This window comes from Heteronotia binoei, chromosome 6 (assembly GCF_032191835.1).
Source record: "Heteronotia binoei isolate CCM8104 ecotype False Entrance Well chromosome 6, APGP_CSIRO_Hbin_v1, whole genome shotgun sequence".
Lineage (NCBI taxonomy): Eukaryota > Metazoa > Chordata > Lepidosauria > Squamata > Gekkonidae > Heteronotia > Heteronotia binoei.
Window position 1 is genome coordinate 83,806,270 of NC_083228.1, and position 17,239 is coordinate 83,823,508.

At 40.1% G+C, this 17,239-nt stretch overlaps 1 protein-coding gene across 1 annotated transcript in view; it reads right to left on the reverse strand.

Annotated features, from left to right (window-relative positions):
- Positions 1 to 17,239, reverse strand: part of PCCB (propionyl-CoA carboxylase subunit beta) — a 40,796-nt gene that overhangs the window by 19,105 nt on the left and 4,452 nt on the right. Inside the window, exons 3-8 of the mRNA XM_060241975.1 lie at positions 16,779 to 16,847; positions 13,519 to 13,575; positions 12,412 to 12,525; positions 10,162 to 10,272; positions 3,314 to 3,422; positions 129 to 249 (exon numbers count right to left, since the gene is read on the reverse strand). Of these exons, the coding sequence (XP_060097958.1) occupies positions 129 to 249; positions 3,314 to 3,422; positions 10,162 to 10,272; positions 12,412 to 12,525; positions 13,519 to 13,575; positions 16,779 to 16,847 (581 nt within the window). The remainder of the gene's footprint in view (positions 1 to 128; positions 250 to 3,313; positions 3,423 to 10,161; positions 10,273 to 12,411; positions 12,526 to 13,518; positions 13,576 to 16,778; positions 16,848 to 17,239) is intronic.

The following is a 17,239-nucleotide window of genomic DNA, read 5'->3' on the forward strand; positions in this document are numbered from 1 at the left end:
ATTCACTAGAGTATTTAACAGGATACACCTCCATTAGAGATATGTCTAGGAAATCCTACCACTGCTCAAAGTGGATGAACTGAATCCTAGAGCATATTCATGCAGCTATCCTTTGTAAACCAACTTACCAAGAGTCATGGCATTCACGGACTGGAGCTGGATCTTTGTTACTAAGAGGTAGATAATTAAAAAACTCCCTGAGATTAAGCAAAGCATCTATGTCATTCTCAAAGGCACAGTGTGCAACCCCTGCAGAGAACAAAACAAAATAAATCTGACCTTGCAAGCACTCCACTGAGATCTTTAATACATACCAAGAACACTTTATGACAGATGTCTTGCACTTCCCCACTATCAGGTTTTCCCGCCAAAATTCCCAACTGTGACTGAGAAATCCCAAATAGTGTGGATTTAGTTATTGTTTTAAAAGTCTGTCTGTTGCACCCTGTCACAAAGATCTAATTTGTCTTTTAGCCCAGCCCAGGAACTTGACGGGATAAGCAGAAGCACACTTGTTTTCCCTTTCAAATGGCACTTGAGATTGTGTAACATTCGAACACAGGGGTTGGAAATGCTGAGGTAAAAACTGTTGTTAATAATGATTATACTTTTAACAATCAAAATAGTGTTGTTGAAGTGTATTTTCATATATTCTTGAATCTTAACAGTGAGGTGTTTGAATATTTTGGTTACAGTTACAATGTTTCTCTTCAGATTTCCTGGATATAGTCTCTTTATTTGTGTACCTAAACTCTCCCCCTTTTAGAAACACAGTTTATTTAAATATTCTGAGGTATCTAAATTCTATTCCCTTCATAACAGACCAGGGGTCTCCTCAGACCAACACCCTCTCCCCCCACCATGTAACTGAGCAGGAAATATTCTTTTCCTCCTCAGAAAATATAACCCTTTTCTTTCAGCCTGAAATTTTCAGCATACTACCCAATCAGCCTTGCCAAAATCTCAATCCCAGTTCTGTCTGTGGAAAACGGGCTTCAGCTTAGGCTAAATATTAGACCTTCAAGTTCTGATAATGAATTCTTCCTCAGAATTGATAGAGAACAATTAAGGCAAGGAGTCATTTCCCTTCACTCCAAAGGTGAACCTGTCTGACAGACTTTGTCAGACTCATGGACTCCAACCAATTCTGTCCAGCTGACCAAAAGACTCCAAAAAAGATCATGCCCTTAACACTCAGCTAATCATATAGTTTTCCTCAGCTGGTGCTGGCTAATCAGAGCAAGGGGGAGGGGAGCAGCTGTCACTTAAGCTCTCCATTCCAGGTAAGAGTCAGTTCTTCACTTCCCAGCTCTCTGAAATCGCTGCTCCAGGAAGCCTGTTGTTAAGGGCAGTCTGTCACACCCCTCTACCCAAAAAAACAAGCAGCAGCTACATCCAGATATTTTTAATAAACCAGAATAAAACTTTGTTGGTGCCGCTGGACTCAAACTTCGTTTTACTAATCAACCATTAAGTAAAAACAATGCACAGACCAAGCTTGTTACTGGGTTCAATACATGCTGTGTTTCTCCCCACCTACCCCATTGTGCAAAAATTAGTTAAAAACTAACTCTTCTTACCATGATGTACAAATGCAGGACTGAAAGTCAGTTTTCCCTTCAGTAGTTATCAACTGTTGGGGGGGGGGGGGTAATTCTAGTTAACCTGTATGCCAACATTCATAAATCATAGCTAACCAGAATTAGTTTTTAACCAAGACTCAACAAGGAATGGTTGAGGAGTGCACACAAGGCTGGCAATAAGCCAGATCTGTGCACATTTTTACTTAACCACATGTCTGAATGCACCCAGGCTGGCTTACAATATTTAAAACACAAGTTATACAAACAGCACAACAGCAAAAATAATAGCAACAGCAATAAAAAGGATCATAGAACACTAAAACTATTTTCAAAATCGTTAATAGTAAGACACAATAAAGCAACAAATAAAATCCAGAGAAAACAATGTCAAATAATTCTGAAAATACAAACTAATCAACAGTTAAACCTACTAAAACAGCTGGTTTCAGCATTTAAAAAACCAGCAATGTGTTCAGCCCTTAAAGGACTTCTAGAACAAAATTATGTCCATCACATTCTCCAGAGAACCAAAAGCAAGAGGGTCAAATAGGCCACCTGGGACAGGAGGATTCTAAAGTCCAGGAGCCACTGCCAAATTAATGCCCTGCATTTTGCCAAACACTTTTTAGTGTAAGCAACCTGAAATACTCCTTGCTGGCATGTGGCAACGTGGAAGATGCTAGTCTCCATTTGCTTTTGCAGTACCTCACATTATCAAAGGCTGAAGTTCCTTCCATACAAAGAATGACTAAACTAAAGCATCTGGAATTTAGAAACAGAAGATGACTCATATACCAAGTTACTCCAGCCAGGACCAGCCCTGCCACTAGGCAAACTAGGCAGTTGTCTAGAGCGCCAGCCTTCTGGGGGTATCAAATTGGGCACCCTCCATGTGACTTGGTGATGTTATCAGTGTGGGGGGGGGGGCAGAAGTTAGCCTTGCCTAGGGTGCCAGGCAGTCTAGGGGTAACCCTGACCCCAGCCTAAGTCCACTGAAGTCAATGGGGTACTAGAGTAACTATTCACAGGCCTACATTATAAAAAGATGATGTGACAAAGGCTTACATAACTAGGAACCATGGGTAGGAGATAGATACGATCCTTGTTTCAAACCCAGGATCACCCAACGGAAGCAGGACTGACAAAATAAAAGTAGTTTACATGTAGTTCAAAACACCCACAAAAGGAATCATTATAAGACATAACAGTCATTCACGTTTCAAATCTTTAGAAAGATAAGAAAGTTTCATAGAAGATATCATAATAGGCTAAATGAAAACACCATTTTTAAGTGCAGTCTACTTCTGAACATCAGATACTGGATATGATAAACAAGGGAGAGGTTGTAGGCTTCCCTTTGTGAGCTTCCCAAAGGCATCTGGCCAGATACTGTTACTGATTTAGATTGAATTCTGGTCTGATCCGGCAATCAAATACTTATGAAACACTTTCACCTTTTCATACATCTCTTTGCAAGAAGAGTATTTGCAAGTTTGAGTATTTCTAGTGCAAGAAATTTCTCTCATCACACTAATTATAACAATCCCAGTCTACTTATTGCAGTATTATTTTCAGTAGACAATAAGGAATCTTTTTACCACATTTCCAACTAAACTGTACTACTGGTTTTATATTCCTGGATTACATCATTCTTCATATGTTCCAATCATATCATAATAAGACTGCAAAACAGGAGTATATGGCAATTAAGCCATTTAGCCATTCCTAACCTGACACAGCTGTGTGAGTCTTTGCACCTCCCAGCTGCTCCTGAGTAACATCTTCATTGGTGACTGATTTGACTACATCAGGGCCAGTTATGAACAGATAAGATGTATCCTGGAAAAAAATAATGCAAAGTGTGAGGAACAGGATGCAAGGATCAAATTTTTCAAGTCTTAAATGTTTGCAAAACAGAAACATAATTTTTAGAAAAGCTTTCTCTATGTTTTAGACCAGGGGTGTCAAACTCATTTGTTATGAGGGTTGGATCCGACATAAATAGGACTTTGTCAGGCCAGGTCATGTGTGTGGAGTGGTAGTGGAGATATAAACTTTATAAAGAACACAGAGGGTGATAACAGATGGGCGGTTTGAACTGCCCCAGGGAAAGGAGGCAGGCAGATCAAAAAAGCACATACACATGAGCACATCTGCCTGCCATCCCCGTCCCGCCCACAGCCTGTCCAGGGCTGGACTTGAAGCCGCCTCAGAAAGGCACCACTTTGTAATTCTGAGGCAGCTCTGAGGCACTTCCCTGGCTGTCTGGATGTCCAGGAAGTGCCTGGGAAGTGGCCAAGAGGTGCATGAGCGCTCTGGAAACTGCTCTAGAGCACACGCAGCCTGTCCCTGTTCCAGGGGTGGGCCACTCCTTTTCCGGCCGGCTTACTTCCAGGGTGGCTTGATGCTGCCCTGAACTGTCTGTCTGTTGTAAGCCGGACAAACACAACTAAAGATACCATAGAAGCTGTTTCATTAGAGCCCCACATTAGGAAAGGGGTGTTAAAACTAATATTTTTCAAAACTGGAGTTCCTTGAGTTTGCTGAACTCTGTGTTTTAACTGTGGTTGGTTCAAAAACTCTCTCCCCCCCCTAAAATATATAAACTAAAAATATACATGGTCTAAGTCTAGGACTAAGGAGAAAAACACAAAATGGCTGAGCACTGCAAGCTTCTCTTCCCCTCTCCCCCAAGCAATGTTCCCTCTAAACTAAGTTAGTGTGAGCTAGCTCAGTTTTTTAGCCTCCAGCTCACACATTTTTGTATTTGCTCTGGAAAAATGGCTGTAGAGCAAACTAATTTATCCAATTTTAATGCCAGTAGCTCATGAAGTGGAATTTTTGCTCACAGCTTAGAGAAAGTATTGCCCCCCAAGATCTACTCAGAGCAGCAATGGCACTCCAGGACATCAGGGTTTCTTTGTTTTAAACCGTGTGGTTTGAGATAATAATTTTGGTTGTCCTCTTTAGCCCTTGTTCCGTTATTATCTGCCATCTTTATGGGATAACATCTTGTTATGATGTGTGATGGCCAGGCTGGGCAATACTGTGATGATGGAAATTTTCTGAGTGCTGTTGAGTTGTCTGTTCATAAAATGTTTTTATTGTATTTAATTGTTTTATTATATGGTGTGCTTCGCCCTGAGCCCTATGGGGAATGGGAGGAATAGAAATATACTAAAATAAATAAATTATTCCATTGGAGCTCCACATTAGGAGGAGAGGGATGTTCCTTAAGTTTACAGAACTCTATATTTTAACCATGGCTGCTCCCAAACCTTCTCCCACTGCCCTTTAAAGATGTCCAAATTGGAAAGGTGGGGAAATTGTGAGATTTGCAAAGCAATTTTTTTAATTGGTTGTAAATCTTGTAATTGGACATACATTTTCCTTCACGACTGAAATTCATGTATGAGATTTCTAAAACATGTTGTTCCTTTGAGCATTTCGCTACCTAGAATGCAGCTGCAACCAATTAATAGTAGCACTATTCTTTTAAAGTTCACCCTCTTATTTAAGAATCATTTGCCAACATACTGTATCTATATCAGGCTTTCTAGCTGTTTATTAATTTTGATTGGTTATTCTGGTTTGAAGTTTTGGACTTTCTAGGCGAGTACTTTACAATGGTTAAGGTTGTATTCCAGTATTTTACTTGTTTGATACTACATTTGTATTACTTTTGTTACTGAAGATTTACTGTTGTTAAAGCATCACTTAATCTTTGTACATGCGCTTGATGTTGTAATCTAATACTGTGTATGCTTTGGTATGAGTGGATTCTGAGGCACTCCAAATCTGTCAAGGCTGGGTGAGTGGGCGTCAACATGGTAAATGAGGTTTAACGTGGCCAAGTGCAAGGTAATGCACATTGGGGCCAAAAATCCTAACTATAAATACATCTTGATGGGGTGTAAACTGGTGGAGACTGACCAAGAGAAAGATCTTGGAGTCATAGTAGATAACTCACTGAAAATGTCAAGACAGTGAGTGACTGTAATAAAAAAAAAGGCCAATACTACGTTGAGGATTATTAGAAAGAGAACTGAAAACAAATCAGTCAGTATCATAATGTCCCTGTATAAATTGACGGTGTGGCCTCATTTGGAATTCTGTGTACAATTCTGGTCACTACACCTCAAACAAGATATTATAGCATTGGAAAAAATGCAGAAGGGGACAACTAGAATGATTAAAGGGTTGGAACACTTTCCCTATGAAGAAAGGTTAAAGTGCCTGGGGCTCTTTAGCTTGGAGAAACGTCGACTGAGGGGTGACATGATAGGGGTTGACAAGATTATGCATAGGATAGAGAAGGTAGACAAAGAAGTACTTTTCTCCCTTTCTCACAATACAAGAATTTGTGGCACTCTATGAAATTGCTGAGCAGTCTGGTTAGAACAGATGAAAGGAAGTATTTATTCACCCAAAGGGTGATTAACATGTAGAATTCACTGCCACAGGAGGTGGTGGCAGCTATAAGCATAGACAGCTTCAAGAGGAGATTGGATCAACATATAGAGCAGAAGTCCATCAGTGGCTATTAGCTACAGAGTATAGATGGAACTCTGCCTAGGGCAGTGATGTTCTGAATTCTTGGTGCTTGTGGGGGGGAGGGTGACAGTGGGAGAGCTTCTAGTGTCCTGGCCCCACTGTGGTGACCTCCTGATGGCACCTGGGTTTTTTGGCCACTGAGTGACACACAGTGTTGGACTGGATGGGCCACTAGCCTGATCCAACATGGCTTCTCTTATGTTCTTATGTTCCTATGTAAGCTTCACAATGAATTATTGATTGCAAACATTCATGTATTGTTATTTTGTATGACATTATGTATGATTTGTTGTAGACCCAATTTGTAATCTACCCAAGCTCAAGATGTGAAGAAGACCTGACACTGAAAAAGGTTATTACCAGATTCCCACCTCTGCTGTTAATGTCATTGTTGCTGATATCTGCCTTGTGTTTTTATCATGTCATACTGAGATACCAAAAGGGTCTATATTTGTTTTATTTTTTGTTTGGTAACTCCAGTGTTATTTAATCTTGCTGGTATTATTTATATTAATATAAGGCAGCAACACATTTTTAGTCTCAAAATAATGTTATTTAAATATTCACTTATACAAGGAGTTGAGAGAAAACTGTACATGAACACTTGTTTCACTTTGTGCTATGTTACATCCATGGCTACAAGGACAATGTTGTCATTGCTAGCCCACTCCCTCAGACTTCTCTGTATCACACGGTGGTGATGTTTTGCACTATGTGACCTGCATCCATCCCCTGCATATGGAGCAGAACCACTTTGTACTCCAGTAGCAGGACTGAAGAGAAGAAGAGATTGGATTTATATCCACCTTTCACTCAGAGTCTCAGAAGACCTTTCCCTTCCCCTCCCCACAACAGACACCCTGTGAGGAAGGTGGGGCTGATAGAGCTCTTCGAGAACTGCCCTTGAGAAAACAGCTCTGAGAGAGATGTGGCTTGCCCAAGGTCACCCAAGCTGCCTGTGGAGGAGTGGGGAACCAAACCTGGCTCTCCCAGATTATAGTCCATGCTCCTAAGCACTATACCAAACTGGCTCCTGGGGCCTGGGCCATACACCATACACCTCCTGGGGCCTTTTTGGAGAGCCAGTTTGGTGTAGTGGTTAAGTGCACGGACTCTTAACTTGGAGAACCGGGTTTGATTCCCCACTCCTCCACTTGCACCTGCTAGCATGGCATTGGGTCAGCCATAGCTCTGGCAGAGGTTGTCCTTGAAAGGGCAGCTGCTGGGAGAGCCCTCTCCAGCCCCACCCACCTCACAGGGTGTCTGTTGTGGGGGAGAAGGTAAAGGAGATTGTGAGCCGCTCTGAGACTCTTCAGAGTGGAGGGTGGGATATAAATCCAATATCATCTTCTTCTTCTGGGCTGTACCCTGACAGTCCTGTTGGCTGCTCCAGAGGTCTGCCATGATGTGCATGGTTCTGCCTTGCACTCTGGAGAGGGAAGTCTTGACCATTACCACTGCAGGCAGTGGAAGGCTACATACTCCATGAAGGAGGAGGGCTGGCCATCCACAAGAATAATCTCATAGTACACAGCGGTGTTCACACTAAGGAGGGGTGGGAGCTTATAAATGTGGTAGATGGGGGCGTTTTTGGGTCAGTAACTGGGAGCCCAGAAATATAATCCATCCCCAACCTGGAGAGATTGTAGAGGAACCAGTCCTAACATCCAATATGGAAGCAACCCTAGAGGTACAATTATTACTTAAGAAAATAGTTGAAATAGTCCCCGTGGACTATTTAGTATATGAACAAACATCACCATTTCAATCGATAAACACTTGGTTGGACAAGAAACTGTAAACAGCTTTTCTTTATTATGTAAGACAGTTTGAATCACTAATCACTTAAAATTGAAACTCTAATTTTCACTGCTCTGGTTTGAGCTCAAGTGCCCGCTAAGATGCTGTGGAGTTACTTGGGGAGCCCCTGTCAGAACTCTGGGAATATCTGACTGCTAATAGCCACTGATGGACCTCTGCTCCATATTTTTATCCAATCCCCTCTTGAAGCCGGCTACACTTGTAGCCGCCGCCACCTCCTGTGGCAGTGAATTTCACATGTTAATAACCCTTTGGGTGAAGAAGTACTTCCTTTTATCCATTTTAACCTGACTGCTCAGCAATTTCATTGAATGCCCACGAGTTCTTGTATTGTGAGAAAGGGAGAAAAGGACTTTTTTCTCTACTTTCTCCATCCCATGCATAATCTTGTAAACCTCTATCATATCACCCCGCAGTTGACATTTCTCCAAGCTAAAGAGCCCCAAGCATTTTAACCTTTCTTCATAGGGAAAGTGTTCCAAACCTTTAATCATTCTAGTTGCCCTTTTCTGGACTTTTTCCTGATGAATAGCAACAGCTTTTTCCTTACGGAATGCTTAGGTTTGCTTTTTTGTCTAAACTCTTATTCCTTCATTTAAAAACTCTGGAGCAAGAAAGCTACTAATACTGTTCAGTTTCCTGGAATTTCAGGAGCCAAGTTATGTCACATTTATATGGCTCTCAAAATGAGGTGTCCTGGGTATTTCTCTGAAAATAATTAAGGACAGTCTTTAAAGAATGAAGGTAACTTCTTAAGCATGGCCATCTACTCCTTTGGCCTCAAACTGTGCTGTGAATTAGACTAAATACTCCATCAGCTTTTCTTCTTTCAACTCCACAAAATCACAAAGAAACAACCTTATCTAACAGCAATTTTATACATGCTTTTTCAGGTTTTTTCTTCCCAACTGCATGGTGTTCTCTATCATACACAAAACCACATTTCTCAATAGAATGGTGTAATTAGTTTTTATGAATATGCCTCCACTAAATATTGATTGATTGATATGAAACATTTCCATGATGCCTTTCCACTCAATGCAGGGTGCAAACATTTCAAACATTAAAAAGCATTATAAAATACAAATATATATAGAACAATTAAAACAATTAAATAAATCTAAAAGCACAAAAAGGAAAAACACAAAAAAGCTCATAAAAGCAAAAAAAGGGAAGGCTAATAAGAGTTACTCAAGGTACACAAAACAAAATAAAGAAGTCTTCACCCACTAGCAGAAGATAAGGACAGAGGGAGAAAGATAGGTGAATCTCCTTGGGAAGGTAGTTCCAAAGTTTCAGTGCCATGACTAAAAAGGCCCTTTTTCAGGGTGCTACCTGTCCAGCTTTAGATGGTGGTGGTATCAGAAGTAGAGCCTCTGAAGACGACTAGAGTGGTTATGTAGGTTCATATGGGAGTAAGTATTCCTGCAGGTATGCCATCTTTCAGCTCCAGCCAAAGGCTTGCTGAGCTTCAAGTGCATAATGAATATCATCATGTTTCTGCATGCAAAGTTCATTACAGTAATTATTTTTAACTTCATAGCAACCATGCCAGATATGCAGGGCTTTTGTTGTAGAAAAAGTGCAGCAGGAACTCATTGACATATTAGGCCACACCCCCTTACATCAAGTCAGCTGGAACTGCATTCCTGTGCATTCCTGCTAAAAAAAAAAAACTGCAGATATGTAAATCTAGTGACTTTCACTGCTCAGGAAAGTTCTGAGGTTGAATCTTATATGTCTAAGCACCATAAATGCCACTATACCTGACTAGCTATACAGAGTTAAAAATTAAGCATTGCTTTCTCTTGGAAGGATGAATGTATTCCAGCTGTTCAGATATTTCTAACTTAATGAGATAACTGGCTGAAAATGAAAATTTTAAAGCTAAGCTAAAAAGACATTAAATGTCTTCACTTTTGCCTCAATTCAACAACAGATCTGGGAAAGAAACAAGTTATCAGGTACAAGTCACCTCACTGAAGCTAACTATACAAATGTGCAAGGGTAGGAGAACAGTTCCTAGAAATAAGACCTGGGAGATGCATTATGTGGCCATTTGTGACCATGCACATCCTGTTATAGGAAAAGGTTAAAATCAGGCATTTCCCCCTTTTCCTTCACCAACCCATGACTTTCCCTCACCAGAACATACTCAGGTCCCTGATGTTTGATGAAAAGTCAACAATGACTAAATCCTTACCTTTACCATGAATGTGAAATCTGTTAAAGCAGGAGAATAGACAGCACCTCCAGCACAAGGCCCCATGATGAGAGAAATCTGTGGAACTACCCCAGAACATAAAACATTTCTCTGTAAAAGAAAACAAATGCCATTCCTTTACTTATACATTTTATTTTACCTCCCAGCCAAAGATCCCAAAGCAAGTACTGCAATATAACACACTGCATTCCTGTTAAGGGCTTGATATATAAGTGTTCATTGTGAACAAGGAAAGCATATTTCAGAAGCCCTACAACCAAAAAAATTGATCTGATCTATTTTTTTTAACACACATTAAGCTGCCTTATACTGAATCAGACCACTGGTCCATCAAGGTCAGTACTGTCTATCCTGACTGGCAGTAGTTCTTCACAGTCTCAGGCAGAGGTCTTTCACATCATCTACTACCTGATCCATTTAAGTGGAAGTGCTAAGGATTAAATCTCAGAATGTCTGCTTGCAAAGCAGATGTTCAACCCCTGAGCCACAGCACCTCCAATCTGACTGATCCACTAACTAGGATCCAAAGGGCTCTTCCACAAGGAGGGGTCTGGGAGTTTCCAGCTGAGCAACAGTGGTACATGCAGCAGCCCACACTGTCCCCAAAGTTCCCCACAACCCTCAAGCACAGTCTTCTTGATGGCATAGGCAGCTGGACAAGATAGGAGGCACTAGGAAAGATTTATTCTACCAGCAAAGTTCTGTTCACAGTTGTTTGGATCCAGTTCCAGGATCCTAAATTTCCATCTCCTGCCTTACCAAATTAACTAATCAGATTTCTTCATTATGTTGTGCATCAGAAACAGGAACAGGCATGAAAATGAAATAACACTCCACACATCAGCCTCTATACAAAACCCCATGTTGAATATATGTAGCAGCCACTGCTTCTGACAAATGGTACAGACAGACACAGCTGATGCACCCTAACTGCTATTAATGCTGCCATTAATTTTCATTCAACCACACAGAAAGATTTCTTCTTCCTGCTATGATAGCTGCAATGGCTCCCTCCTTGCCAAGGATGCGTTGAAACAGGACATTATGCACTGTAATATCCAGAAAAACACTCCCCTAATGCTACTACAAAACCTTTTGTTCAGACAGGAAGGGGCAAGGATGATCCTATGGCTCAGCAGCAGATCATCTCCTTTGCATGCAGAAGATACCAGGTTCATTCCAAAGCATCTCCAGTCAAATCAGCTGTTTAAGCATTAATTAGGATGTGATCCAAACAGATTGGTGTCTGAACCATCTAAAGTCTCCTTTACACATTACACTAATATTTTTCCACAATGATCAATTGGTAAAGCATCTGAAGGGAAGATGCAGATCTGCAAACATGTAGTAGTCATGGGATAGCATCAAGAGCTATACACAGTTCCTGGATACATATCCATCACATATCCGCATGTTCAGATGCTCACCTCAAGGAATGATGGAAGTACATCTACCACATAAAGTGGGAAGCTGACATAACCTAATACTGAGAGGTTTTATATTTAAAAGCCCTTAGCTCATGTTGAAGTTGGAGACTTTACAGTGCAATTCTAAGTAGAGTCACTCCAATCTAAACCCATTGATTTCAATGGGCTTAGATTGGGGTAACTCTGTCTAGGATTGCATTGTTAGACATGTAGTTTGAGAATCTTCTGTAAATGTTGCATCAGATCACAAATCACAAATGCTGTTATAATCAGAGAATTTGAAAAAGGGAAACTATGGCTGAGTATAGACCGGCACTTTGAGTCGACTCAGAGACAACTCTGAAGTTGACCCAAAAAAGCCCTCCAGATGGCAACAGCTGCCGCCCACCCCTGTCCCATACTCACCCCGTCCTCTGGGCCAATCCACCTGGCTCAAAAAGGCACTGCTGCAAAAGTGGTGCCTTTTCGCTACGGTGCCTCTGAGGCACCTCCCGGCCATCTGAAAGGTCAGGAAGCACCTGGAGAGCGCATCAACAGTGGGAATAAAATAGATCAACATTCCTCTCCCCACTTCCAGATCTTGTACTGGGGTGGTGGGAGATAAGCATTCTGTCTCCAAAGAAGACCAGTGTCCCCTACCCTTCATATAAAGACTCTGAAGCGGCAGGAGGAGAAATGGCATATCACTCAAGCTTCATCTGTTACTGCTTCTTTAGACTGCTCAAAGAAGTCTACCTAGTTTTAATTAAATTACATATTTGTGGGTTCAAATATCAGTCTGTTTACCTATCAGATTTCTTACCAAAAAAATATCTGCATAACCAGCCAATGACTCTACTCCTTCTTGGATACGGGCCCCTCCTGAATCATTCAGTCCAATCACAGGAGCACCAACCATAACAGCCTGATCCATGATCTGGAGAAACAGAAACTCAAGATCAGCCAGTAAATTACTACAGAAAGTTCAAAAACATAAAGTAGCTTATTGTTAACTTACTCAAATGATCACTCACACTCAGGAGAAGAGGAAAGACTTTGATTTTTTTTATCAGAACACATTCAAGTTTAACTCATAATCCCGTTTGCTGTTATGACCCTCCACTGACTATTAGTTTACAACCCCTGCTCCATCACCCAACTTACTATTACACTTGCACATTGCAATTAATGCCTTTTTTACATATTCTGATTGTACTGCTTTTCCTGAAATCTCTGTAACTGGTCAGTAAACAGTTGAATATTGACTAACGTAACAAACAAAGACATACTAACAGTTAGCCATTTATATAACCAGTAAGAAACATATTTTTAACAATTCAGAGATGACCCTCTGGGAAAAACTAATAGTACATAAAATACTACATTAAGTACGGTACTTCTTACACAAAAGTCAAATATGGACCCTTTTAAAAAGGATGTGTTTTAGCTAAACACAGCTAAGAACTCTTTTAAACTACTGCTTGTCTGCCTTTTAAGGAGATATTGGCGGCTTTAAATGTCCAACATTTTTGCTCTATGAAAATCTTGGCTTCTGCAAAACAAATTAACACCAAATTATTATAAAAGAGGAATGCAATATTTGGGAAGAGGGAATTCAATAGCAATGGGATAAGAGTCATTGAACATGAGAGCGCTAGGATGGCTGGGCATTGGAGAAGCAAAGATCCCATAAGTGAGAAGGTTGGTTTTGGAGGGGGGATGTTCATTATGGTTTTAAAATACAACTGTCTTATAACAAAATCTGTCCTTTAGCCAAAAGAAGGCTGCTGAGCTAGGGAGCATTTCTATGCAGCATGGATTCATGTGAACCAGGAGCTATTTTTAAACCTGATGGCAAATGTTCAATCTTTATATTTTGCAGCTTCCCTGCACTGACAATTTTGTTGCTATTGTCTTCAATAATGCCTACCTTGCAAATCTTTTGAGCGTGCGCTCCAGACAAACTGCCTCCAAATACAGTGAAATCCTGAAGAAGAAAAAAAATGTGCTAAAGTAAAATATTAAATACCAAATATTCATGCTGATTCCTGTTCCTTCCTTGTTTCTCAATACTAGCTTAAACTGGCGGGGGGGGGGCGTACTCTGATTTGTCATTTTGTAGCTCTTCAATACCTCTTTATAAAAAAATCTTTAGGAAGCTTGAAAATGTCTGCCACAGTCCTTACTCAAAAGATTAAAAATCACAATGTAGTCCTATAGGGATTCAGTGTATGTGAAGGGGTGAGCAGAGCACTCAGTATTTATTTATTCATGTGAAATACTGATATCCCATGCCTTCAACTCCGCTTGCAACTGAGAGAGCTAACAAAAGCAAATTAGTCATAAAATACACCAATGGTTAACAGTAAGCACATAAAAGCAGCAGAGTAAAAAAACCTAAACAGTAAATATTTAAAAATCAAGTTAACACCATATTCATAAACATCAGTTATCAGTAAAGCAGGAAACAAATCATATAATAGTGTGGCTATAAACAGCACATGCCCTCAGCATCAAAGATTAATAAACAACAAGACAACAGGGTTAAAAAAAAACCCTGACATACCTAAGATTGCCAACTAGCCTGGAGAAAAATATCCTCCCTTTAATAGAACGTGATGCTATTATCCTTCAAGCCTTAAAGGCTTAAACCATTGATTTCCACACATTCAGCCTCTACTAAAGTGACATTTTTCTTCAAGCCTGTTGGCAACCATACTTGTACCCTACAACCCATTTCCCTTGTTGCACTCAGACCCCCACTTTGTCATTCCCTTCTGTTTGTGAGTATCTGATAAATCCTGGATAAAATTTCAGGAGGCTGCAGTGGGAGAGAGGTGGCTAAGTCTATTCTGTGAATTTCATGCTCTTTGCAGCTTGATGTATACAAGCCACAGAACACACCATAAGGTGCTATGTTCCTCCCAAGGATACAAAGGAAGGCACATGACTATTCATACCTCCTGTATCCCCACCCAGTCCCTACCCTTACCCATGTACATGTTACTTGAGTATGTGTAGCGAGAGGGAAGGCAGAACCCTTTCCAGTCTCTTTTATGTAGGACAGATCTTGACCTAAATTTATATTCCACAGTCCTATAGGAGATTACGGTATATAGGGTAAAGCACTCCTTATGGTTCCCTCCAGAAGACACAGTAGCAGAAGTCTTACAATATCGCAACAATGAAAAGTGAACTAAGACAGCAAAATGCAGAAAAAAACCTTGCCCTCCCAGCAACAACAAAGGCAACTAATTTTTAAACCACATAGTATGGTCTAACTAGCTTAGTACTGTCTACTCTTAACTAGAAATGGCTCTCCACCAGAGGGCCTTTAACTAGAAAAACTGACTGAATCAAGGACTTTTCACATGCAAAGCATGAACTCTTCCACTAAGCCATACCCTCAACTTACTGATACATTAAAGCTAAATAACATAGCAGTTTGGTACAGACTAACATTTGGTCAAGTAAAACAGTATAGGTTTTTTTGGGGCCAATTACTAATTCACAATGAAGTATGAAAGGACGGTGGCTCAGTGGTAGAGCATCTGCTTGGGAAGCAGAAAGTCCCAGGTTCAATCCCTGGCATCTCCAAAAAAGGGTCCAGGCAAATAGGTGTGAAAAGCCTCAGCTTGAGACCCTGGAGAGCCGCTGCCAGTCTGAGAAGACAATACTGACTTTGATGGACCAAAGGTCTGATTCAGTATAAGGCAGCTTCATATGTTCATCAAGATTTTTAGTTACACAGAACTCTTCCTTCAGTTGTACATCAGCATATTCAGTCTACATTTTAAAAATCCAATTATTTCATATATTTAGCCATAAAGGCTATCTATCCAACTCTAGATGCTCCCTATCGCCTTCAAAAACAAGCCTTGATCTGGCACTACAGCAGCTCACAGATGATTCATGAAAAGAGACACCATCACAGAGATGTCAGCATGAATGTGTAAAGGCACAATGTAAATCTACATATATGATTAACGTGCTCACTTGCTCATCATTCAACCAAACACATCCCAAAATTTAAGTCTACTTAAGACAAGCATTTTCACGTATATTTGACACCACTACTTTTCAACGTCTTTAGAGTATCTATTCTTGCAAAAATCCCAGAGTATTTCTATAGTCCAGTCTTGTATTCATATCAAATTCTTGCAACATTTCAAAGCCATTTCCTGACCATATACCAGATATACTTTTATAAACCAACAAAAGAAATACAATATGGGAACTAAAATATCCTCCTGATGAAGTCAAGAAACAGATTAACAAAATCAGAATAGTACCAGAGAAAACTTGTACTGGGGAGCAAGACTTTTCTTTCACACAGAACCCCCCAATCTCAAACTAATCCCCACTCACAATAATACATCTAATTTGAACACGGACATTGGCATCAGAGCTTGCTGTAGCACAACCACTGGACCTAAGAATATCAACTGCACATCTCAGGCACATCCACTTGCTCCTCTTCTAACACTGTATACATCATTAAATGCCAAAAATGCCCTTTGATTCTCTACATATGGCAAATTACTCAAATCCTGTGCCAAAGGATAAATGGACACAAATCTGACATCAAAAATCACAAAACTGAGAAATCTATAGGAGAACATTTCAACCTCCCATGGCACTCAATGGGGGAGATCTCAAAGTAGCTGTTTAATTGCAAATTAATTTCAGAAACAGACTGGAATGGGAGCTGCTGAATTACAAGTTTATTATAACACTCAGGACAATGAAACCCCCAAGGGTTCAACAGAGGTATGAGGTTCTTATTTCACTAAGCCGCCCAATTCTCACTTATACCCAGAATTAAACTTTGTTGGTCTTAAAGGTGCCACTAGACTCAAATTTAGTTCTCATATCTGTTTGTTAATTCTTTTATTCTGTATGCTAATTTGCTGCTATTCATAGGTCTTACTAACTGCTTTAATCCAATCTTAGCTATACCTATTGCTCAGTTACTTACACATATTGACTTCAATTAGTACTTCCCAGTAACTAACCCCCACCCCACCCTTTCTCTATCTATATGTAATGGTTGAAGAAGTCTGTTTCAATATATCTGAAGATATGTGAATGCACACAAAAGCTTATATCCAGAATTAAACTTTGTTGGTCTTAAAGGTGCCACTGGACTCAAACTTTGTTCTGTTGCTTCAAAAGACAAAAAGACAATACCTGACTGAAGACATAAGCCAGTCTCCCATTTATTTTGCCTTGGCCAGTTACAACACTATCTCCAGGGTACTGTAAAAGAGAACAACAGTGTTGTTTGGAACACAAATAAAATCAATAATGAAATCCAGCTCTTAACATTTGCTAACCTAAGACTTAACTGTTTCTTCAAGTCACTGTGTGTCTGAATTTTATATTACCAAACTGTAAAAAGGGGAGGGCAGGAGAGGCTATCTCCAGGATGGAAAAATGCTACTTCTACACAGTCTCCTTTGAGTACTACAGACAAAATTCATTAGTCTCTGAACTGTCATAAACTCAAAGGACAATCTGCCACTATTTTAAAGAATAGAAACTTACTATAGAACAGAGACATAAACCAATAAACAATAAATAGAATAAAAAGCAAAATAAAAATAACACATCTAGAAGGCAAGCTACTAAAATGATGATACAGAACAATT